Source organism: Vigna angularis, chromosome 10 (assembly GCF_016808095.1).
Source record: "Vigna angularis cultivar LongXiaoDou No.4 chromosome 10, ASM1680809v1, whole genome shotgun sequence".
Lineage (NCBI taxonomy): Eukaryota > Viridiplantae > Streptophyta > Magnoliopsida > Fabales > Fabaceae > Vigna > Vigna angularis.
The window spans coordinates 5,518,657-5,543,836 of record NC_068979.1 but is presented as its reverse complement, the minus strand read 5'-3'; the positions used below and the strand labels follow the sequence as shown (position 1 = coordinate 5,543,836).

The window sequence follows — 25,180 nt, the reverse complement described above, 5'->3', positions numbered from 1 at the left end:
AAAATAATCATTTTTAAAAGAATAGAAGTTAGCTTGTGAGTATTATTTTGTCGATTTCGACAGGAATTTTTTTAATACAAGATACTTCCAAAAATATACATCACCTTGCATAACATCATTTTTTTAAAGTTTAATGACTTATTTTGTTTCATTATTTTATTTATTACATTTTTATATCCTACTAATTATTAAAAGTCTAAGCGAGTACACATCTCATCTTACAAGCTGATTTTGTGGGAATTGAGTTAAACTTACAATTTACTTCTTAATATAATATTAGAGTTTGGTTAAACTCTATCCTTGTATGAATATATTGCTCCACCTACTACTATTGAAGAAATAAAATAAAATAAAAACTCTGAAGAATAACTTTAGTTAACTGGAAGAATTTGAGGACATTATGACTGTTAATTAACTTTTAAGTACGGTGTTTTTTTTTATTTGAATTTTATAAGCTGTGAAGAGTACATGCAAGGGGATCATTGAACTGAAAAAGAAAGGAAACGACCTCATAAATGCCAGAAACTACAGTAGGGTCAGGATAATGGGAACATGGAGAACATACAAATGTGAAGGGAGAAACAAAGAAACTACCAACTGCAACAACTTTCACTCGTGCTTTATTTGAATTAAATAATAAAAGAAGTAAGAAAATGAAAAATAAAATTATTGAGATGAAAATGACTAAAAAGTTAAATATATTTTTTATTTATTTTAATAATATTAATTTAATCACTCCTTTCATTATATAAAAATAATAACATAATTCATTATATTAAAATACAATAAAATATTTTCATAAAATGTTGAAGAAATTGAAAAGATAATCCATTAATTACTATACAACCAATCTAAGAAATGTTGATTTTTTTCACATCTTTTATGTTTATAATGAAAAGTTAAAATGTTACTTTTCAATTTTTATTGTCTTTTATTTATTTTATATATAATATTTTTTATTAAATATAATTTTTGTTTCTAAATTATTTTAAAATATTATATTTCATTTTTAATTAAAATAAATATAAGTGTACAAAAACAGCGTATAACCTCACGCATTGAACATCCAATCACTGAATAACAAACATTAAAAAGTGACCGGTGGCTTTTTTGTTGAAAGGTTAGTGAATTGAATAAAACATTTGAGCGGGAGATTAAAAATTCATTCACTTCATCTTAACGCGCAAGACTCTCTTCTCTTTTCAAACTTTTCTCGAACGAGTTTGACGACCATCACAGGTAATCTTTCTTTCATTTGATACAAATGCATGTTAATTAATTACTTTATGTATGATTTTCGTTTGTTTTGACCGATTATTTTTGTGCTCTTGTCCTTCATAAGCACATTTTGATATCTCTGTCACTGGTGACGACACTTTATTCCGACGAACCCAACTTTTGAATGTTAGTTTTCGTTTTCGTTTTGAAGAACTTATTTGTTGAACTTGTTTTGTTGTTTTTTTGTAGAACTTGTTTGTTGTTGTTTTGTTGAACTTGTTTGTTGTTTGATTGAACTTGTTTGTTGTTGATTATTGTTGTTTGTTGTCGATACTACACTACACTTTCATAGTTCTTGTTTTATAAAATACCAAAAATTGAAATTTGTTGTTTTTCTATTTTTTTTCAGATATGGTAGAGTTGTAAAAAAGGATCACAATTAATTAAAAAAGCCAAAAAAATTGTTTAACTTCGTATATTGACAAAATTCGACATTAAGTTAAAGTTGTATATTGACAAAATTCGATGTTAATTTAACGTCGAATTTTTTAAATTCGACGTCTCCTGAAATGACGTCGTTCGCAAATTCTCCGTTAAAATCCCAAAATATTTGATGTTGTACGCGATTTTTGTATTAGTGTGTACACATGTATTATCTTTGTATTTTATAAAAACCATATCAAATATTTCTTCAATAAAAAGCATATAAAATATTTTATATATAACAAATAGAAGTATATAATAAATTATAATATGATATATACATATTATTTGTTGGACACAATAATTTATATAATTTTAGTAAAGTATACAAACAAAATAGATATAACAAACATACTTTTTTTCAAAATATATAATCTTTAATATTTTAAATTTGTGGTCTATATTCCAAATTTTATACTTTCTAAGCCTTTATATAAACAAGCTGTGATATTGATGCATGAAATTTTGAAGTCCACATGGGATGTTTCGCACCAACTAAAATTAACATTATTATTAAAATTAACAGTATGATATGAATTAAAGAAACAAAAATCCAATAAAAACAACGATATTTGTATCAGCGGTTGACATTCTTTAAGTTTGATCGATAAAAAATGTGAAGAATAAAAACAGTTATCCCGATTTTTGTGATTTAATTGCATGTTTTTCAAATCATTTATTTCAATTAATAAAATGTGTCAACATGTCAGTGTAGGGCATTTTATTTCATGATTATTATAAAAATGGTAAATAAATCTACGCAAGCTCTGTGTGGAGTGTGACGTGGGATTTATGATATTTTACATTACAGCTGTCAGAAAGGTACCATAAGTTAAGAACATCTTTATGTCAGTAATGAAAAACTCGTCCCACAGAATTCAAATGACCAATCAACGCAAAGGGTAAAAATTTGACAAATGTTTAACAACTTCGAAGCATGAACCTCGTGTTTCATTTTTTTAATATTTTTCCTAACCAAGTCATTAATGTCACTTTCATCACATGTTAAATATGTATAATCTAAATGTTTCGATAGTTTGGGCTGAATAACTATATACAAATATTGAGATTTTACGAGTAAAATTATGTTCCAATTTACATATTTAAAAACGAGAAAAAAACGATGATGTGTGGGATAAAATAATTTTCAAACCTTTTCTTAAGTGTGTGGATTTGAGGACATTACGTGTATTGCATGGTTATACGTTCGTACATGAGATCGAATGGATGAGAAGTCAAGAAGGAACAATCGGCCGAATAAGTTGATATCAACCACCACACGTCGTGTAATCCAAATAAATAGTGTATCAATCGCGCAATCATAAAAGATTGAGGACCAAGCGAATAACTTCTAACAATAATCATCCTTAAATATCATTTCTAATCAAGATTATTAGTAAGTGTTACTTAGTGTGTGATGGACCACGATTAGATCATGATTAAGATTTCACTAATCTTAGATCCATATCAAAATCTATAAATAGAGGTTAGATGTAAGAAGGTAGATGATTGCATTTATTGCTAATTTAAAATTTCACTATGACACCCGATCAAATTGATCACTGACTTGAGCGTTGAAGTGTCTTTGACAAGTACACTCGAACAGTTTTGAGAGCTAAGAAGGCCTCGAACTAAGAACATTCATAATTACCTAAACTGACTTTGAGTAAAAAGTGTGAAGGAGTGCTTTGTGGAGATCATCGACCCTACACCTGAAATATTCAAACGAAAGAATATGAATAATGAGTCAAAGGAGAACAAGCAATGCAATCAAGCTCAAGGAGCTCAAGGAGATGAAGGAGATGAAGGAGTTGAAGAAGACTATGAAAAAGAAGCCAAAGGAGAACCAACAATGCAACTAGGAGTTGAAGGAGATGAAGAAGAACATGAATAAGGAGTCGAAGGAGAACAAGCAATATAACCAAGAGCTAAAGGAGATGAAGGAGTTGAAGAAGAATTTGAACAAGGAGCCGAAGGAGAACCAGCAGTGCAACAGGAGCTGAAGGAGCCGAAGAAGAGTCTCAACCAGTAGCTGAAAAAGAACACAAGAACACGAAGAAAAAATAAAAGAATATATCCACATTGATGTTCCAATAGGAGCACCTAAAGTTCAAGCAAGAGCACCTGAAGTTTAAACAGGAGCACATGCAGCAGTTTTAAACGCTGAACATCCTCCTTATTATTATTAAAACCAACTTTGGTTAATTTATTTATCAGGACTCTTCTTATACCGATAAATGAATTCATTATTTACAAGTTTTGAACGATAGAAGGTGAAAGAAAAAAGATTCATAATGCTAATATGATCGCATCTTCCCTAGAGTATCTTTCGACTGGTTCATTGGTGTATTGTATGGCCTTACGAACGTACAATGGGGCCGACCAGATGAAGCCACCAAGAAGGGACAACCAGCTGAATAAGTTGGTGTCGAAAACCACACGTCATGTAATCCAGATAAATAGTGTATCAATCGCATGGTCGTGAAAGATGGAGGACTGAACGGATGACCTCTGATAATTGTTGTAAAAAGCTGACAAAACAGTATTTCCTGAGGCGTGTAGAGTCATTGTCCTTAAGGACTTATCCACGGTGTATTGCGTAAGCCCCCCAAGATACAACAGGAACTTCTCAGAATTTCTGAGAATCTCAGAACTAGCAAGGATCTCTAAACGGAGTATCAGAATAACCCAAAATAATTTTAGAAGAGAAAAAAAGCTAAAGAATGAAACTCAGAAAAGAGGAGAATGAGAAAGACTGAATTTGGTGTATTTTGGAGTGGAGGAGGAGCTCCCTATTTTATAGAGCTAGAAAGAATCAAAAAAAATAAAAGAAATTAAAAATCATAAATGATTTAATTAAAAAAAATTGAAGGTTGAAAGAAAATGAACTGTTTCTACCCAATGTTCCAAAAATCAAGCTCACAATTTAATGTTTTTAAACCACACATTAACTTTTTGCAATAATATAATATTAATATATTATAACAGCAATAACCATCCTTAAATATCATTTCTAATCAAGATTACTACTAAGTGATACTTAGTGACTAATAAGCAGTAATTGGGCCATGACTGGGTTTCACTAATCTCAGGCACATCTCAAAATCTATAAATATAGGTCAAAGGTAGGTGATTGCATTTATTACAAATTTAAGATTTCACTATGACCCTCGATTGTATCGATCTTTGAGTTGAGTGTCGGAATGCCCTTGGCAAGTACACCCAGACGGTTTGGATAACAAGCAAGGAAGGACTTGAACTAAGAACATTCAGAATTACCTAAACTAACTTGGAGTAAAAGTGTGAAGGAGTGTTTTGTGGAGATCATCGACCCTACACCCGAAACATTCAGACGGAAGAATATGAATAATGAGTCGGAGGAAAACAAACAATGCAATCAGGAGTTGAAGGAGCTAAAGGAGATGAAGGAGCTGAAGAAGAATCTGAAACAATGAGTCGTAGGAGGACAACCAGTGCATCAAGGGGCTGAAGAAGCTGAAGAAGAATATGAACAAGGAGTCGAAGGAGATCAAACAACGCAACCAGGAGCTCCATTAAAAAAAATATTCAAACTTTACTTCTAAATTTATTCCTTATCACTTTCGAATCCGTTAAAAAAAATAACACATTATTTTTAACTCTACTTAAATCTATTTACTCAATTTCATATTCAAAAGTAAACAAAAACATAAGATTTCATCTTAATATCTCTTTGTTTATAAAATAGTGTTACTCATTCATGAATGAAAGTTAAGAAAATAAAACTAAAAAACATTATATTTTTTAATTGAGAAATTTTCCACAAGTAAATTTGAATATTTATATATATATATATATATATATATATATATTTATATAACAATTATATTTTTTCATAATCAATTATACATAAAAATGATAATAAAATATTTACCCACGTAACCAATTATGTTTATATTTATAATATTGTTATTTGTGTTTACATAACTACACGAATCATGAGTAAAATAATTAAATTATTTATATTTTATTAAATTACACTCTCTTTTTTCATGTCTCTTTAATTTTCACTAATTTTCTCAATCTAAATATTTCTATGTTTGCCTACTACTCCACATTTAAAAGAATATTATTGTCTATGTTATTTCCTGAAAAAGACAAGTGTTTAAGATAAAAAAATATCCATTATAGAAGAATGAAAAAATAAGTGAGAAATAATGATTAGACTTGTGATTAATGGATGGTTTGATATTTGTAATTTATTACTTGTAAGTGTTTATGAGTATTCGTCGGGATTCATTTAAGAAGTTTTGTAATCATTGTGTATTTATTTTAAGTGATATGTGATAACAAAATTTTTTTAAATTTGAAAAGGATATATATGATTAAAAAAAATAATCTTTTAATGAATTGTTACAGTTGATTATTTATTCTTTAAAGTGTGTCTCCTTCTAACTAAGCTAAACCATGTAGAAATATAGTTTGAAATAAGTGAATGTGAGGTGTAATAATTGAGAAGGAGCAATATACATACTCCGAAGCTGTTCAAAAGTTATTATATTTCATAGATTGTGATTAAACTTATATATTACGCATATTAAATAAAACACATATTTCCTTATATTGACATGTAAGATAACATTTCATTTTCTTTTAATAAATGGGCCAACAGTGTTCTCGTCCACCCAGCAAGTTCTGACTTTTGTTTCTGGTAAGGCCAGTCCATAAGTTATATTGTTAGTTTTGAGAATTGTATTGCTTACACCTTCGGAATTTATTAACACACCCCTTTTTTTATTCATCTTCTCTTTTGGAAATTGAGCCTTCAAGGATTATTCGAATGCAGAAAAAGGCAAGGATAGGACGTTTCCTAAACGAAAACAAGGTTTTTTATTTATTTTATTTTATTTTTTGTAGGCATAGCAATTTATGTGCGTATTGTGACCGGCGTTAGAGCATGAATAAAAATATTTTAATATCTATGCATTTAATTATTTTTTAATTAGGAATCAATTTGTTTTTTTTTTTAATATTTTGATACTGTTTGTTAATAATTAATTAAAGGTTTTTCTCGTGACTTTTTTTTTCAAATAGGTTTCTCATTTAATTAGGTTTCTATTTTAAAAAAAATTAAAGCAATTAGTTTTGTTGTTGTTAATTTTATAGTAACACCCTTAAAGATCATGTCACATGTTACGTTATTTTTTTTAATATTTTTAATTTTTTAATTTTTTTAAAATATAAAAAATTGGCACATGTAATTTTTTATGGTGTCACTTAACAATGACAGTGTAAACAAAACTATATCGAATTGAGTCGAGCTGAACCAAATCAAGCTGAGATAAACCAAACTAACTTAGTCAAACCGAACTAACTTAGTCAAGCCGAACTACCAAAATAAATCAAATCCAAATGAATTTAAATAAAAATAATTAAAAAAATATTTAAAAATATATAAAAAATCACGAACTCACACGTGACCCTCTTTAACGGGTGTTAGTATGAAGTTAACAACAATGACCTATTTATTTCAATTTTTCAAAAGTAGAAACTCAATTGAAATAAAGAATAGATGAGAATTTAAAAGCCAAAAAAAAAAATAAGAACTAAATAATTCATAAATTCATTTGTGTCAATTATAAATTAATTTGTTTCTTCAAAAATTTTAATATTATTTTGCGAAGAAAAAAATTAAGCAGTTCATAGATTTATTTTTTCTTACTAATTTTATATTATAAATATTTTGCGATTACAAATAATAATTATTTTAAATATCCTTATAATTATTTATAGTGGAAAACAATAATGAAAAGCATAAAGTCATTTTTTATTTTATTCTATCAGTTTGTAGTTCTTATTCCTAGTTTCATGGTCTCGTCTATGTTCTTGTTTGCGATCTTGATTTGTAGTTTCCTTCGTCGTTCGGTTTGTGGTTTCAAGCCCCATTCTTTATTGCGAATTTGTTCTTGGTTCCGAATGTATTGCTTTTTGCTCCAAAAACACTGTTGCACGTTATCTCATACAAAAACAAAATTTTGTGTTGCCTTCAATAATGAAAAATAACAATAGAAAATGAGAAGCAACAACAGGACGAAAAAACACTAATAAATTTAACCTGAAAAAAATTCTCTTAATATGAAAATAAAAAACTTTCATGACAGGTTAGTAAATCAAGTTATACTAAAATCAAATATAAAAATAAAGAGTCAAATCAAAAGTACAAAAATGCTATTAAATTCGATGAACAAGAAAGAAAAAACTAAAAATATTACAACAATTCGAAACTTATTGATCTAAACCATAAACCTTAAAATGACAGTTCCAAATTGGTAAAAAATGAAGAAACCAACAAAACTATTTTCAAATTACAGTTTGATCCAATGACAAATGAGATGAGAATCACACTTTTATTGAGATTGAGTTTTTTTTGTCTTTTAAAACAACAATTTTTTTCACTCCCTACTCACTTAAAAGACCATTTCCATTTAAATAAATGGGACAAAATAAACTTAATTAATTTAAATATTTTATACACATAATTGAAAGTCTAGATTAACACTATAAAACTAAACACGCATATAAATATAAAAATCAGTGAAAAAGTTAAGAATTGGTTTCACTAGCAATACACGGCAAAAAAAATCTTTTTTTGTTTTGTTGTTATATATGTGTCTCTTTAATATATAAATTATTTTAAAATATGTAAATTAAATTTGTGAAAAAAATTAATGTGTTGTTTCACAAATTTATTTGATCTGGATACTATGGAAAACAACAACACAAAAATTAAAAGTATAAAAAATAATTCCTCCAAATTTGTAAGAAATAACAACATAATAACAAAAAATATCAAGAATAATTTTTTCAAACTTGCAATTGAGGAGAAGGAACCAGGACAAAAGAAAACACCATATTTTTTACATGAAAAAGTTTTCTCAATGTAATAAGTAAAAATTGAGTGTATAATATAGTCAATCAAACTCTTTTAAAATAAAATATGTGTATAAAAAGGTCAAATTAAAAACACAAACAAAATATTTACAATCAGTACATATATCAAAATAATACTACTCTAAAATTTAAAGAACAACAACAAAAGAACCTAAAGATATAAAACTTATTTATCTAACCATAAACCAATTGACAATCTCGTTCAAAATAAAAGATCACGAACCAAACATAAATCACAATTTATTCCGATGAATATATTAATATTTTTTTCTCTGATAGTGACTTTTTCATACACTTCTCAATTAAAAGACACTTTCCACTTAAATTAAACAAGACAAAAATAAATTTACAGATTTAAACATTTTAAATACATAATTTGGAAATCCAAACTAACGCGATATATAAAGCTAAACACGGAGATACATATTAAAATTTTAAATCTCTTTTATATAATTTCGCACCACCGATCTTTTATAGAGGAGAGACACCATGATTATGATAACCAAATAGAAAGAAAGGAAAGAGAAAATTATATACTTTTAAAGAACAAAATATTAATTGGAGAAAGTGAGCAAAAAAAAGAAAATTATTCAAATAGAATCTATGAAGTCAACATTTTCTCTACGCCACTCAGACTCAATCAAATCCGAATTTTGTTTCTATTTCATTTCACTGTATACTTGCCGTAGATCTCTTTATTCACCAAAATTTTCAAATCTATGTCCAGAATCATTTTTCTTGTTTTCCATGACAACTTGTTATTTCGTCAAATTCAATGTCTTATTCATAGAAAAATAATGTCTAAATCCCACTTTTCCTTAAAAGAAATATGATCATCCTCATAAATTCTTCAAATAATCTGTCAAAAAAATATAATAATTGAACCAGATTTCATTAATTTAAATACACGTTAACAAGAAATTTGGACTTAAGAGACTAAGATGGAGATAAAAGTATTTTTTTTATAAGAAAAAATTATTCAGGTGATATTTAAGTAAAAGTTATAGCCAAAGCTTGTAGTTTGTAAAGTAAAAACATAGCTGGTATATATTCTGATATTTCTGGTCTCTCATAATTAATACATGGGAATTCAATCATTGTTCCTCTCGATCATTTATTCTTTCTTATTCTCTATCACCTCCTCCATGTCCTTTTTCACCAAAACACCTGTTACTCCATCCATTATCATGCTCGCGACATCTCAATTACATCTGCGCAGTTAATTAGGTCAAATATATATACATATATATAACCTGATAAAGAACATCAATATAACGCAAAGCTTTTAAAACAATTTCAATTATGTACTTATTAAAATATATTTTTGAATTTAAGATATGAGTAACAAAGTAATTTTAATAATATTTCTCAGCCATTCTATCACTTAAGCATACCATTACGAAGTTCAACAACTAGTCGCTGTCATATAGAATATAATATTGTAATATCCAAATGGATAGATAGGTAGATAAGGAAATAAATGCTGCAGTCCCTGTCTCTGAAATTTCCTTGCATTTTTCACCATTATTCACCTCAGTTTGCTACAAATTTTGAATGTATTCTCACTGGCCTTTTCTGTTCTTCTTCTTTTCCTTCTGTTACCTGTTTATTGACCAATAAATACAAGAACGTACATATATATATATATATATATATATATATATATATATATATATATATATATATATATATATATATATATATATATATATATATATATATATATATATATATATATATATATATATATCGACTTCAGTGCAATGTCGGTGTAGATATATGAGAAATGATGAAGGAAGCTTATCTCATTTTCATCGATCTAGGACAATATCTGCAGGTGAATTACAGATAGGGCTAGTGTAAGTTTGTGAAAGAATTATTGATTAAGTGTTTAAAATATTAATAAAATGAAATATGGAGAATGGTGTATAAAAAAGAAATGAAAAGTGAAAGAAAAGATGAAAGAATACGATAAGGAATGTGTCAGAGGAGGATACAATGCACTATAGAGAAGGTGGGAAGGTGCAGAGATAATGCATATGCTGATAGCAAGGTGCTTTAGTTCATATTCACCAACACATAACAAAAATAATAATTAAAAACCCTATCTCATTGCCTCCATGGGACCCTATTAGTCTATTTCACATGGCCTCATTTTCTCTATTCACTTCTCCATATTTTTCTCACCTTTTCTTTCACTTCCTTTTTCTTTTCTAATGCACACTCTGATAGCATATATAGGGTAAGAAAAAATAAATGAGACATTTGTGAAGCATGATCCTTGAGACACGAACAACCAAATTATTCGACCTTGCCGTGGGGGGCAACCTACTTCGTTTAACCTCAGGGGCCCTTTCCTCTTCTAGAATGCCTCAAATGGATGATTAGGTGTAGAGAAATTATTAGGTCTTCCATGAAAGTCTGTTCATATCTATATAATATATGTACTTAAGTCTTCAAATGTTATTAGGGCATATTTTTTTAATGAAAAAAGACTTCTCATTAAATGTAAACTCGGATATGCACATGTTTCAAATTTTTATTAGATATATCTAAATATTTTACTTACTCTAAATCTGTAAACTTTTACTTTTTTTTTCTTTAGATATAATGTACTTCATTATCTGACATTCCTTGTCTCTTATTATCTCTTTTGATGGATAAAGTAATATATCATTAGTAATCTTAACTAAGGTTCCAACCAAAAATAGGTTACCTTAAGTCGCATGAACTTAACAATTTGTTATTAAAACAATGTTTTACAGGATTAAGAACAAAAGTATATTCATAAATTATTATCTTTAAGTTCAATTCTAAGTAATATAATAAAATATTCATAGCCTTTAAATATTCTTTCCACCCATGATTGGGAACTAAAATTTCATTCCAACAACAGTATTTTAATCCTAAATCAGTTATTGCCACCCATAATTGTAATTTTTCTCGAGACATCTAAAAGAAATCACACGGTTTCCTTTAGAAAAATTGTATGTATAAAAAAAGTGTTACAACAAAACAATAATTGAAAGATGAGAAAGAAGTATATGTTAAATAAGAGTGTCAGTGTGATTTAAGATTAGGAAAAGCTATTTTGGACCACTGTTCATAAAACAACCATTTGGAACTTATTTTATTAATAAAATCGTATATTATAATAAAATATTAACTTACTTGAGTGCAGGATGGGAGTAGAATAAAATGTGATGTCAACGTGTCATGCTCTTAAGATTATTAGAAACTGTATTGGTTAAATCGATAAAATGAATATAACTCTTTTCTTTGATCTGGTTTCTTTCTTTCATTGCGACAGCTTTTCAGGTAGTTTTTCCAATATTCACAATAAAAAACATACAGTGTGATTATTGGATTTAAATAAATTTGTACAATTTTTCGTATAACAAGGAAACAAGAAAAAACAATAAATAAGATGAGTTTATAACAGAATAATAAAGTTTATGAAAAATAATATATTTTTGTAATTACTATGAGAAATAAACAATAATTATGCATGCATGCATGCATGCTGGTTGCGCCGTGTATTGGAGTGTCTATGGTTAAAGTAAACCTCTATATGCCATTGCATGTGATCCCTCATAAAGATACACACGGATGGCCGAAAAACCGAAAATGGCCCATTAGAGTTGGGCATTTAGAAGACCAAAACAAGATCGGTCAAACTTTTGTTTTATATATTTACATTTTATTATATTATATATTTCAGTGATTGCTGCAAGAGTCTAGATCATTCATAAGATTTGCTTGAAATTATTCAAACATTTTTCTGACATTCGTTCTCATTAGATATAAACGAAATTAATTAAGGAGATTGATTGATTATAAAAATACAAAAAAGAACAAAGATGAAGAAAATGATATTCATTCATATCAGTTTTATTGATTGCTTTCCCAGTTTAGGTATGAAAAGAGAAAAAGAAATTCTTAAAACAACGAAAATTACACTGGCGAAGACTGTCTTTATAACCCATGCACCATCGATGACAAAAAAAACTATGATGAAGATCAATATACAGCTCATATATAATTCATTGATTTTCATTTTTCATGCATGTATGAAGCAAACGGTTCTTCTGAACTCAACTCAACTCAACTCAGCATGTGTTTAGAAGCTGCAGAACCCAGCATATGACACGGTTGGCAACTCTTCATGAAGGAGGAATAATTAACGTTATTATTGGACACAGTACTAGGAAAGCCAAAAACGCTCAAGGGTCTACTTGCTCCGGCTTGTTCCAGCGTCTGGACTTGTTTCTTCAAGAACTTTACGTAGTGTATGGCTTCGTCCAACATAGAAGCCGTGTCCATTTTGGTCCCACCAGGGACTAATCTCTGAAGGATCCTTATTCGCTCGCTAATCCTTTCCCTTCTGTGCCTCGCTGCCACACTCTGCGGATCCTTCGAAATCTTCACGTTCCTTCTCTTGGGAGGCTTGATAGATTCAGGGTCTATATGAATAGGTTGCATCACCGCTACGCGGAAAATCATCTCCCTCATGGCCGCCACGGAATTCTTCTTCTCCGAGAACGAAGGGTTGGGTTGTAGAGGAGGTGTCATGGGTTGTTGGAGAACAAAATTAGAGGAAGGTGGTGGCGGTGGATTGATCAAAGTGGGTGGTGGAGTTATAACGTTTGGGTTAACGTTGGAGAACACAGGTAGTGAAGTGGTGGAGGTGGTGGAGTTTAAGAACTCGTTTTCTGGGTAGAGAGGAGTGGTGTTGTTATAAAAAGGCTCACATAACTCCGGGAACTTTTCCATTTGCATCATCATGATCATGTCCATGCTGGTATCACTCGTGGAAGTTTTGAGTATGTCCACGTCCATGAGTTTGAAACTGCGAGAGACACGGAGGAATGGAAGAAAGGGAGAAAAGTTGGGAGCAGAGTATGGGAAGGGAGAGAGAAGGAGATTTGAAAGTAAGTAGGGTTTGCACTTTGCAGAAGAGAGATAGAGAATAATATAAAAGAGTGCAGAGATTGCAGAAAGTGGTGCAGGATTATTATCTCTCTAACCGACCAATGCAGCAGGTAATGGAAGGGCTTTTTATAGCAAGTTGAGAGCAATGTGTTTTTAAATTTATCTAAGAATGGAAAGGGAAGAAAATCTATGATGGACTTGACATTTTTATTAATTGGAGACCGCCCATGACGTGTGGGGCTGAGTATAGGAATAAGGGTTGATTTGTGGAGCACCGTTGATGTTTATCTTTGTGAATTGTCAAAGCTGGGAGCATTTAAGATCAATGGTTGACGATGAGAAGGTGAGGGACCACAGGCATTGCGGTAGGGTTGGGATGGAGGATATAATGGTTGAATGCTGGTGCAAGGTGCATGAACCGGGTTGAATTCCTTGCTTGAAATATGCCATGGATGGATCCTTTTTACTGAAATGTAGGTTGGTGTTGTTTGGGTTGAATATGAATATAATTATATTTTAGCAGTTAGTGAGATAATAAAGGGAGGGATTGGTAGCCCCACTGTCACATGAGAGTGGTCAGAAGAACAATGGGAGATAAAATTTAGGGTTAATTAGTCCTCTCCCACAGTGGCGAAATGAAGGCAGAGATGATGAAGGAGATAAGAGCGTGGGGATAGTGGTCCCAAGTATATATAGAGTAAGAGATATGCTTTATTGGTTCGTGGAAAGATAGAGTTAATGGAAAGAAAAGGAAAAACAGTGGAAAAGGAAAGGGAAAGTGAATCTGAAACAATGAGTGTAGGAGGGTATCTGGAATTATGAACTCAACCCATTTATCTCTGGGAACGCCTTTCGAGGTGGATTCAGAAGCCTAGTAACTCCCCTATGCTTCATGCTTCTCCACTTCACTCAACTCACTCAAAGCTTCCATTGCATTGCATTGCATTGCATGCTGTTTATCCTTTTCTCTTAACCATTTCACCTGTCGTTTTCCAATACATGACATCTTCTTGGCCAGTGCCAAGTGGTGTTCAGTATTTACTTTTCCTGGCATATGTTTTTATGTCAACTAATTTCTGTTTATTTTAAAAATATGTTACTACACAGCAAATTAATTAACCTGTTTCATATTGGGGTAAGCATGCATATATTAACCTGCACAATGTAAAATCATGTGAAGGGTACCTCATCAGACTTCAAATATGTAGCTCTTCAAATATCTAATTTTGTTTTTTGGATTTATCCTTTAATTCTTTTCCTTGATTCACATATATATGTTAATTTAGTCGAGTCTAGATACACATTTTGAGGAAGATAATTCTTCAATGCAAGAAGCAAGAATGATTGTTAAGTGGAACTAAATTCAATCCCCAAAATTTGAGAGAGGTAAAAATAACATAACAAATTACCAAAAATAGAATATGTCTTTAGTGTAATACATATTAAAAAATGATTTTTTTTATCATAAAGATGACTTAATATGAAAAAAATTCATCTAAGCATAGTGAAAAATATTTGAATGTGAAATCTCAGTATGATTCAATATAAAACCAATATATAATATATAAATGAATACAAATCTCATAACTAATTTTATAAGATTGAGTTAAAGTTTATTTCTTAAAGTGATATCAAAGTCATGAATTAAAATTTATCTTAGAAAAATTAATTTTTTGTTCACTCTATTGTTTCATTCGCTATTGAATCATCCGTAGTTCCATATACAAGATGCACTTTTATCTTGTGTGAGGAGATGTATTGAAAGTCTTACGTCGATTAAAAATAAGTACAATTCAAAATATATAAATAGATACAAACTTTACTTTATTATCCAAATTTTTAAAGTTGAATTAAAATTACAATTTACTTCTTAAAAAAATAAAAATTTACACTAAAAAAATGGTTTAAATCAAATCGTTGATGAGCATCCAACCTCAAAGATCTCAAAGATCTTAACGACAAACTCATACAAAAAAAATGTGATGGAACATATTTTATGTCCACATTTATAGGATTTATTATGTATTAAAAACAAATTTTAAATTTATACAATTGTTGTTTTTTAGATAATAAATTAGATTCAAAGTACATAATTATTTAATGTTGTATTTTTTTTGTTAATCTAGCAATTTGGTTACCTTTTGTCATAACTTTTTCTCCTAACATTATTTTTTACTAATTCAAATTGCATTGGCTTTTACATTTTCAATGTTTCAAAATGAACAAATCGCTTGTTGAGCTTTGAGTCTTTTGCTATTTTTTATGTTTTTTGAAAATTGAAACATATTTGTTTTGTTTTTTTTTTTCTATAAACTCATTAAAATTTGAATTTCTTCATCCATAAAGAACTAATTCTTGAAGTTCAATTTAGAAAGACGAGATCACGTGATCCAAATTGAATTTTGCACGGAGTGTTTAATGTCACGACTTTATAATATTAAACCGCATTCTGATTTTAGATTCTATAGGAATTAAATCAGGAATGGATTAAATTATGATTTGATCATTATAAACAAAATTAAAATGAATGATGTTTTGATATGATTCAAAATTGTAATGACGTTTTTCTATTGAATTAGTAGATTAAACTAATAATTGTTTTAAGTATTTTCTTTCGATCTTTAAAGAATTATTATGAGAATTAATGAAATTCGTGTGTGTGTGTGTGTGTGTGTGTGTGTGTGTGTGTGTGTGTGTGTGTGTGTGTGTGTGTGTGTGTGTGTGTGTGTGTGTGTGTGTGTGTGTGTGTGTGTGTGTGTGTGTGTGTGTGTGTGTGTGTGTGTGTGTGTGTGTGTGTGTGTGTGTGTGTGTGTGTGTGTGTGTGTGTGTGTGTGTGTGTGTGTGTGTGTGTGTGTGTGTGTGTGTGTGTGTGTGTGTGTGTGTGTGTGTGTGTGTGTGTGTGTGTGTGTGTGTGTGTGTGTGTGTGTGTGTGTGTGTGTGTGTGTGTGTGTGTGTGTGTGTGTGTGTGTGTGTGTGTGTGTGTGTGTGTGTGTGTGTGTGTGTGTGTGTGTGTGTGTGTGTGTGTGTGTGTGTGTGTGTGTGTGTGTGTGTGTGTGTGTGTGTGTGTGTGTGTGTGTGTGTGTGTGTGTGTGTGTGTGTGTGTGTGTGTGTGTGTGTGTGTGTGTGTGTGTGTGTGTGTGTGTGTGTGGTGTGTGTGTGTGTGTGTGTGTGTGTGTGTGTGTGTGTGTGTGTGTGTGTGTGTGTGTGTGTGTGTGTGTGTGTGTGTGTGTGTGTGTGTGTGTGTGTGTGTGTGTGTGTGTGTGTGTGTGTGTGTGTGTGTGTGTGTGTGTGTGTGTGTGTGTGTGTGTGTGTGTGTGTGTGTGTGTGTGTGTGTGTGTGTGTGTGTGTGTGTGTGTGTGTGTGTGTGTGTGTGTGTGTGTGTGTGTGTGTGTGTGTGTGTGTGTGTGTGTGTGTGTGTGTGTGTGTGTGTGTGTGTGTGTGTGTGTGTGTTGAAATTGAGTCATGTCATTCTCAAAACTTTGTATGTGTGTTTGATTTTATAGAGGTTTTTAAGGTATTTTATATGTTAGGAATATTTTTTAAGTTGTCTTTGACAATTATATATGTTATGTATATCGGTATTACAACTTTGATTGTTTGGTTGTTGTAATAAATTTTTACTTTTATTAAATTTGAATATATTTAACATGTTATTCTAAGATTCATTTTTAATGTTTTTAATGTTTCCAGTGTTTTCGTCATAATAAGTCGTGTAATCAAATAGAAAATGGAGAAGAAAAAACCTTCCAAAATACTATTCAACCTTAATATGTAAAACTAGAAGAATGGGTGTTTAAGAGTTTTGTAGGGAAGTGACATGACTTTTTCAAAATGTCAATATTTTTAGGATAGCATACAGTTAAAAAAGAGATGATTGTCGCCTAAATATTTACATTTAGGAAAGTTTGAATACCCCTCATTAACAAACATTAAAAACAGTCCTCCAAAAAATTATTCATTTATATAAGTATTAAAGATAAACTAATATCATAAGTAAGCAGAATGATGCAAGCCAATCACTGTTTCTGATGCCATAAGACCTAGCTTTCATAAGATTCGCGTATCAAATAATAGCATGTAGATAAAACCATAATTTCAGCTTGTGTTGCAGGGACCCATTTCAAAGTGGGAGACGTATTGGAAACTCAAAAAAGAGAAGTCTGCAAACATTTATCAGATTGTAGCATGTTATCACATAAAAAAAAAAAAAAAAAAAAAAAAAAAAACTGATAAAAAGATAAATTGTATAACTAAATTCCACGGAAAAATGTGGTCCCTTTTATCTTATTTGCGTGTGCTTTTTTAACTATGCATAAATTTCATGTTCATCATTTGGTTGTAGAGTTAGAACAAGGTTTCTATTTCAGAAAAAAGTTTAATCTTTCCGGGATTTTCTAATAACTATAACATTTAACTTATGTATTGGAAGAATATGTTTACTTCTAAACTATTTTATTTGAATACTGATCGATATGACTATTTAATTTTCTGTTTGTTAATGGCCATAGTATTAAGGTATAAATATCCAATATCTACTGATAGTTATTAATAAATTTTATTTGAGTATTTTTTTTAAAATTCAAATAACAATGAAATAATGATTTAGGATGTGATTAATAATGAAATAATGATTTAAAATTTAATTTCATATATTTTTAATTTTAGACTTGTGAAGTTATTTTGTAAAAGATTTTTTTAAAAAAAGTTATATTTTAAAACAATTCAATTTTAAAAAATATCAAATTTATTTTCATCATTAATGTGATTTGAATTTTGATTAATTTTTTTTATGAAATTATATTTTAAAGATTTTTTAAAAATAATATATTAATATTAAACTAACGTGTCAACATTTTGCATTTCTCTTTAATTAAGAAAATATTTACCATTTCCTTGTTATATTGAATTTAAAATCATTTTGAAATATTATCTTATTTTTAACATGTGTATTTTAAAATCGCATAAGCTTGTGAGGCAATATGAACAGAAGAAAAGTTCATGATTCTGACAAGGATCTTTGTATCATAAAAACATGGATACCATTAGTGGCTTCTTCCTGTAACCCAATACTTCCCCTTTTGTTCTTACAAATTATATATCAAATAATTGAATATATATTATTTGTATTTTCCTTTCCCTCGTACTGACTTCGTGCAAGCCCAAACCTTGGGGTCGGGTGGGCGGTTGTGCACCGGATTACGGTGTTTTTTTTTTTCAAATTTTGAAATCTGATTATTGTGTTCCAGATTTGGTGGTGTTGAATTAACTTCTGTATTTCGGTGGATTTTTGAATTGGATTCCAAAATTTGCTGTACGATGTGATAGTAATATCGGATTTCAAAATCATTAATGTATTTGACAATGGTTGAAAGTTAATCGGATTGTATAATATGATGAATAATTATCAGATTCTATGCATAGGATCTGGCAATCAAAACCGAAATTCAAAATTCAATATACATGATTTGAAACAACCGGGTTTCACAGTCCTGTACACACTTCTAACCGGATTCCCCACACAGGTCAGATTTCAGTATTGCAGCCTTCTTAATAGTCACTTTGATCTTGAGGCTTTGTAACTGTCCTTAGATAGAGGGTGGAATATTTCATAACATAAGCAGTGGTTTCCTAGGAGTAGAAAACATTGAAAACCAGCAAAACCCTACCATTCTCATGGGTTTTCTCAATTGCATAGCACTTGTCATTATCATGCAACAATTATTATGTACATGCATGGAGGAGGAGGTGGGTGGAACGTAAAGCTTGTGGGGAGAGGGGAAGAGAATGAAAATGGAGGAGGTTAATGGAACGTCAAGCTTGTAGGTTATGTTGACTCTCTCACCCTCACATGATAGGCCTTTGCTGCCATGGCATTCCCATAATGGTGGGGTTTGTGAGCATGGAGTTGTTGAGTTGTATGTGACAAAGGATCCTGTGAGAGGACATTTTTGTTTACCCAAGTTGCAGAATCTGGGTGAGGACCAACATGTCCTGTTGCACCCATGTAATTTATCCAAATCGTAGTACTTATTCCTCTCATGTTACATGTAACACTGAATATCTTCATCTTTGTGGCGTAAGTTGAAAATGGCGAGAGCGTTTGAGTACTTATAGGTTGGACTTTGATAAGTACGAATATATATTTCCATGAATAGTACTTTAAAAAATAATTATTATGGGCCTGCTTTATAGGGACTACAGCCATGTAATGTGATGGGTTGCTATTTGGGCTTTAGGAATGAAGTGTTTGTGTATGCAAAATTTGCAAAAACTCTAATTTTGACTGTTCTCTTTTCCTTATATTTAGAATTGCCCCTTTTTGTATTTTCAATCCATGATCCACTTTTTTCACCAAAAGTAATGTCACAACCCAAAAATGTATGTTTGTGATTCTGAAACAAATTTTCTCTCTAATACTTTGTTTAGTAAGAAGCAAAAACTAGAGGGAGTGAAAAGAAAATAAAAAGGATAAGAGGTAAGAAAAAAAGAAGTCTTTTGTTGAAAAGAAAAATATAATTGTTATTTTTTTTCTTATTATTAATATTGTTTTTAACTATTTGTTATTATTACAATAACAGAGAAAAAATGCATTTTATTAATGATCAGGAAATTTAGAAAGCGGAAAAAACTGGACTGAAGTTAAAATTGCTAAATTCAAATTATTTTTCTTTAAATGGCTTTGTTTCTGACGACTGTGACTATAATATAATTTATGAGGATTTATGATGTTGCACCGTCGTGGTTGTTTTAGGTTAGGCATTGCAGCTGATTGAGCTACCAGATTTAGTTACGAACAATGGAGCCAGTGATCCACATTTAATTCAAATCACCGTTCGTCGGCACCACCGCAGCGCTTTTACTACGTACCGTTGCGCAGTGTAACACGACACGACAAGAAACATATTCTACCGTGCTTTTGATTAAAAGTTCACGAACACGTTCTCCACCGTCAGATGGAATCTAAGGCAAAATGAGGTGGGGGCGCACGATAATAGAGGAGGACACGCGTAAATTGAGGCATTGATGAGCACAGCTGTAAACCAGTAAGGTACCAGCTTTGGCGCTTACACCATGTGACTCTGTGTCTTCTGTCCCCTCCCTAACACCAAATTATAACTTCTTCTTCACTCTCCACACTTCACTCTCTCTTCCCATGGCTTCTTCTCTTCCTCTTCTCACCCTCTCCTTCTCCCTCGCTCTATTCCTATGCTTCCTCTTCACCCACCACGGTGGCGTCCACGCGCAGATCGAAGAGTCTGGCCTCAACCTCATGTCCGACGCGTTGGACTGGCCGACCACAATGTCACTCTACGATGATCTTGACGAAGACGAGGAAGAAGATGTCGAGAGCGGTTTTAGTCGGAGATCATTGTTCTGGCGTCGAATGAAGTACTACATCTCCTACGGTGCTCTTTCTGCCAACAGAATCCCGTGTCCTCCTCGTTCTGGAAGATCTTACTACACTCACAACTGCTACAAGGCGCGTGGACCCGTCCATCCCTACTCAAGGGGCTGCTCTGTCATCACGCGCTGCCGGAGATGACTTCGGATCTCATCACACGCGCCTCAGATCGCAAATAAAAACCGCTGTTTAGGATGCTCTTTGTTTAGTCTAGTAAGCTTGGTTAGTTGTCTAAGCAAGTCAATTGTTGTCGTGTTTGAGTAACGGTTGGGATTGGGGTTTTGCATCATCTCGTTGCGCTGCGCTAAAGGATCTGCTTGCATTGCATGCTCTTTTTCTATTGCTTCTTTCTATTTATTCGTTTGTATAAACCCTAAAGTAATGAGAATATTGCAACTCTACACGTGGTGGAACCTTAAATGTGCTGTCCTTCTATTTCTATCTTTTTTATTTATCCATCGTTAATCAAACTCGTTGCGTTGCCAGTTCTGTATCCTGTTTCCCTTTCTCCTTCTTCTTTTTGTTTAATTTAAATTTGTTTTAGTTCATTGCTTTTAATACACGTTATTCAGGCACTAAAAAGTTATTGTTTTAAAACAGTTTTGGAAATTGATCCCAATGTTCTGATATTGTAATTTAATCATAAATTCGAGATGACACATACCTCCTACTCTACCATTTTCTTCTCATGTGTATAAACTCATTTAATAAACTTAATTGATATTTATAATTTATAATCAATATACAATTACATGAATATTTTTTTGTATTCGAGTCTACCAAAAAAATGATAAAAACAACTCATTAAAATATAGTTTTTTTTTTGTCTTGTGATAATTCATTGGATATTGGATAACAACAGTAGTGTTGATGAATAAAGTAAAAAGAAAGTGCAATGAAGAGGATGATTGAAGTCTATCCAATTGCTATCTGGTACAGTTGGGTACTTTTCTAGAATTGCAGTTAAGGGACCAAGAATTTTAAATTATTTGGCAACAACTTCCCTAACATTTATGATTTATCAATTCACCAAAATTGTCTATAACACCACTACTCCTCATAAATGCCACATCTTTCCCTTCATTTAACTGTCTGACCACACTCTTTTGGTGTTTGGTCTAATCTAAGAGTATGGTCTGCTTCATTTAACAAATAAAGAAAATAAATGTAAACAAGTTTATGTAATTATTTAAAAAGTTTACTGCGCAGTGTCTTCATACTAAAAACATTCTTATTTGAAGACATTAATCGATGAATGGATAATAAAAAAATGGGAATCAAACCTCTATAAGTAACACTTTTTTTTTCTTTCATGGTTTTGATTTTCTAAGACTCAAATTACGTAAATGTTTTCTTGAAAGGATAACAACCTATAAAAATAGGAATTCCTTTTAGCACATTTATTATTTTCAAATGAAAAAGAAATGTCTAATAATAGACTAAAAAGACATTTGACAGCCGAAAAGTATTTAATTTTTTTAAAATTAAATATCTCACGATTTGTATTTCATATGTATTTTACATTTCAAATAAAAAAACACTGTTAAAAACAATATTTATTTGGAAATATTTTTAATAATGTTTTTACAAAAATGTATTTATGTGGGGTGAGAATTCTGTAGTAAGCGAAAAATTACCGCTTAAAATAGCCCGGTATTATTATTAAACAATTCAATATAATAAATTATTAAACTTTTCAATAAAAGTCTAGTTATTTTTTACTTTAAAAAAATAATATAAATATTTTTGTAAGTATTTATGACTAAGAACCCAAAGTATAGTCATTTATAAAAACCATGATTTTTGGGAAATATATTTTCTGAATATGAATTTTAGTTCTCTTGAAACAAACACTATATACAGGTAGTTTTTTTTCAATCATATTTACTGTATTAATTTATATGGAAGTTTGTTATTTATTGTAGGGTTAATTATGCTTTTACTCCTGCATGTTATTTTAGATTTTTCGAAAAGTTTGTTTATTTTCTTTCTCTTAGTTAGAAAATTCGTATTTTTAGTTCTTAAAAAGTAAGGACGTTAGATTTTTTGTGAGGTGACTAATGGTGAGCCACATGGGATGCTAGCTTTCCTGCTAAGTATGTGTCACGTTTCTAATTAGGGTTTTGAGGGTCCACGTGGCAGTCCCTTCCCCACCCAAAAAATTAGGGTTTTTGATTTTGAGGCAATGTTGCTTCTGCTTATTGCGGGAGAACATGGTTTCTCCCTCTCCTTCACGGTGGCTTCACTTAGTTTAGGGAGGAATTCATGATCTGATTTTTGTTTTTGCTTCTTTGGTTTTCTTGCAGGATTGTGTTGGCTCTGTGTGTGAAGGGAAAACTTTTGTGTCGCGAATAAGATGAACGTTGCGTGAGAAGATGAATTCATAATTAGTGTACCTGAATTGAGATTCTCGGTTTCTCTGTTTAGGTTTCTACATTGAACTCCCCGCTGTTGATGGCAACCTAAGGTTGCGCGTTAGAAACGACGTTGTTTGCGATATGAGTTATTCTTCTACACGTTTATGGAGGTCGAAGCTTGCTGGAGAAGGTGGCTATGGCGCATTCGCGATGGCTTTGCAGCGACCATGATGGTTGCACATGATGGCAGCTGGCGGTTTGTTAAGGCTTTGCGGTTGTGGGTTAGGAATGGCAACGGGTCGAGTCGGGCACGGATAGTGCCTACCCGCAACCCAACCCGCCCGATAAAATTGTACCTGCTATCAAACCTGCTACCCACGCGGATACCCGCAAAAAATAAAATATTTATACATTTTTAAAATAAAATTACATAATATATATATATATATTAAATTAAATATAAATTAAATTTTAATTTTAATTAAATTTAACCTAATAAAATATAGTTTAATTTTATTTTTAATCAAATTTAATTAAAATATATATAATTTTTTTTTTTTTGCATGTAATGGGTACCCGCGGGTCAGGTAATATACTACCCGTACCCGACCCGTTTAGGTATTAAAATACCCCTTATCCGTTATCCGCGGGTAGTAAATATTTGCGGATAGTAACTATCCGCCATAGATTTTACCCATGGATACCCGTATCCACAGATTTTTTTTGTCATCCCTATTGTGGGTAGGGATGGCAACGGGTCGGGTTGGACACGGGTAGTGCGTACCCGCAACCTAACCCGCCGGATAAAATCGTACCCGTTATCCGCCGGTTACCCTGTTTAAAAAATACCCGCGGGTATTTTAAAACCCACAGGTACCCGCGAATACCCGCAAAAAAAAATATTTAATACATTTTAAAAATAAAATTTAAATAAAAATACAAATATATATATATATATATAAATATATATAATGTAAATTAAATTAAATGTAAATTAAAATTTAATTTTAATTAAATTTAAACTAAAAATATATAATTTTATTGTATTTTTAATTAAATTTAATTAAAAAAATATATAAATTTTTTTTTTATTTTTTGCGGGTAACGGGTACCTGCGGGGTGGGTAGTATACTACTCGTACCCGTTTAAAAGCGGGTATTAAAATACCCGCTACCCGTTACCTGCAGGTAGTAAATATCCGCAAATAGTTACTATCCGTTGCGGATTTTACCCGCGAATACCCGTGCCTGCGGGTAAAATTGTCATTCCTAATTCTGGGTGGTGGCGACACAGTTATGGCGCGGTAGCAAGCGGTTTCGCTTTTCGGAGACCGACGTGGTGGTAGCCAGTCGCGACGGCTTGCATGAGGTGGTTGCCGGAATTTGAGATTCCGATGTTAGAGGCGGTGGACGTTGCTCCGTTGGAGAGTAGTAAAAGAGAACAAAAGAGGAAAAAAAAAAAGAGAAACGTGACACACACTTGTCGGGGAAGTTGCATCCCACGTGGCTCACCTTTAGCCACTTCCAAAAAATCTAACGTTGTTGCTTTTTAAGTACTAAAAATATGAGTTTCTTAACTAAGGGGACGAAAATGAACAAACCTTGTGAAAATGAACAAAACGACGAAAATGAACAAAACTTTCAAGGAATAACGAAACCCAAAATAGCATGTTTAGGGATTAAAAACATATTTAACCCTTTATTTTAGAGCGTTGTTCCCTCCACCACAACGGCATGCTCCCTGCATCTCCTCAAATTATTTATTTCCAAAATTATCCTTAAGTTAATGGTTAATATTTTTTTACTTTTACCATGAATTTTTAATTGATTTTCCAAACCCTAATTTTACCTTATTCATA

The 25,180-nt window shown here is 31.3% G+C and overlaps 2 protein-coding genes across 2 annotated transcripts; one reads left to right on the top strand and one right to left on the bottom strand.

The window, feature by feature from the left end:
• Nucleotides 1-12,506: 12,506 nt before the first annotated feature.
• LOC108335513 (transcription factor HEC1) lies at nucleotides 12,507-13,667 on the bottom strand. Its single transcript, XM_017571538.2, has one exon. It carries the CDS (start codon nucleotides 13,468-13,470, stop codon nucleotides 12,736-12,738), a length of 735 nt encoding a protein of 244 aa, XP_017427027.1. The 5' UTR covers nucleotides 13,471-13,667; the 3' UTR covers nucleotides 12,507-12,735.
• A 6,944-nt stretch (nucleotides 13,668-20,611) lies between these two features.
• Nucleotides 20,612-21,385, top strand: LOC108335376 (protein RALF-like 34). Its single transcript, XM_017571389.2, has one exon. It carries the CDS (start codon nucleotides 20,717-20,719, stop codon nucleotides 21,104-21,106), a length of 390 nt encoding a protein of 129 aa, XP_017426878.1. The 5' UTR covers nucleotides 20,612-20,716; the 3' UTR covers nucleotides 21,107-21,385.
• The last annotated feature ends 3,795 nt before the right edge of the window (nucleotides 21,386-25,180 follow it).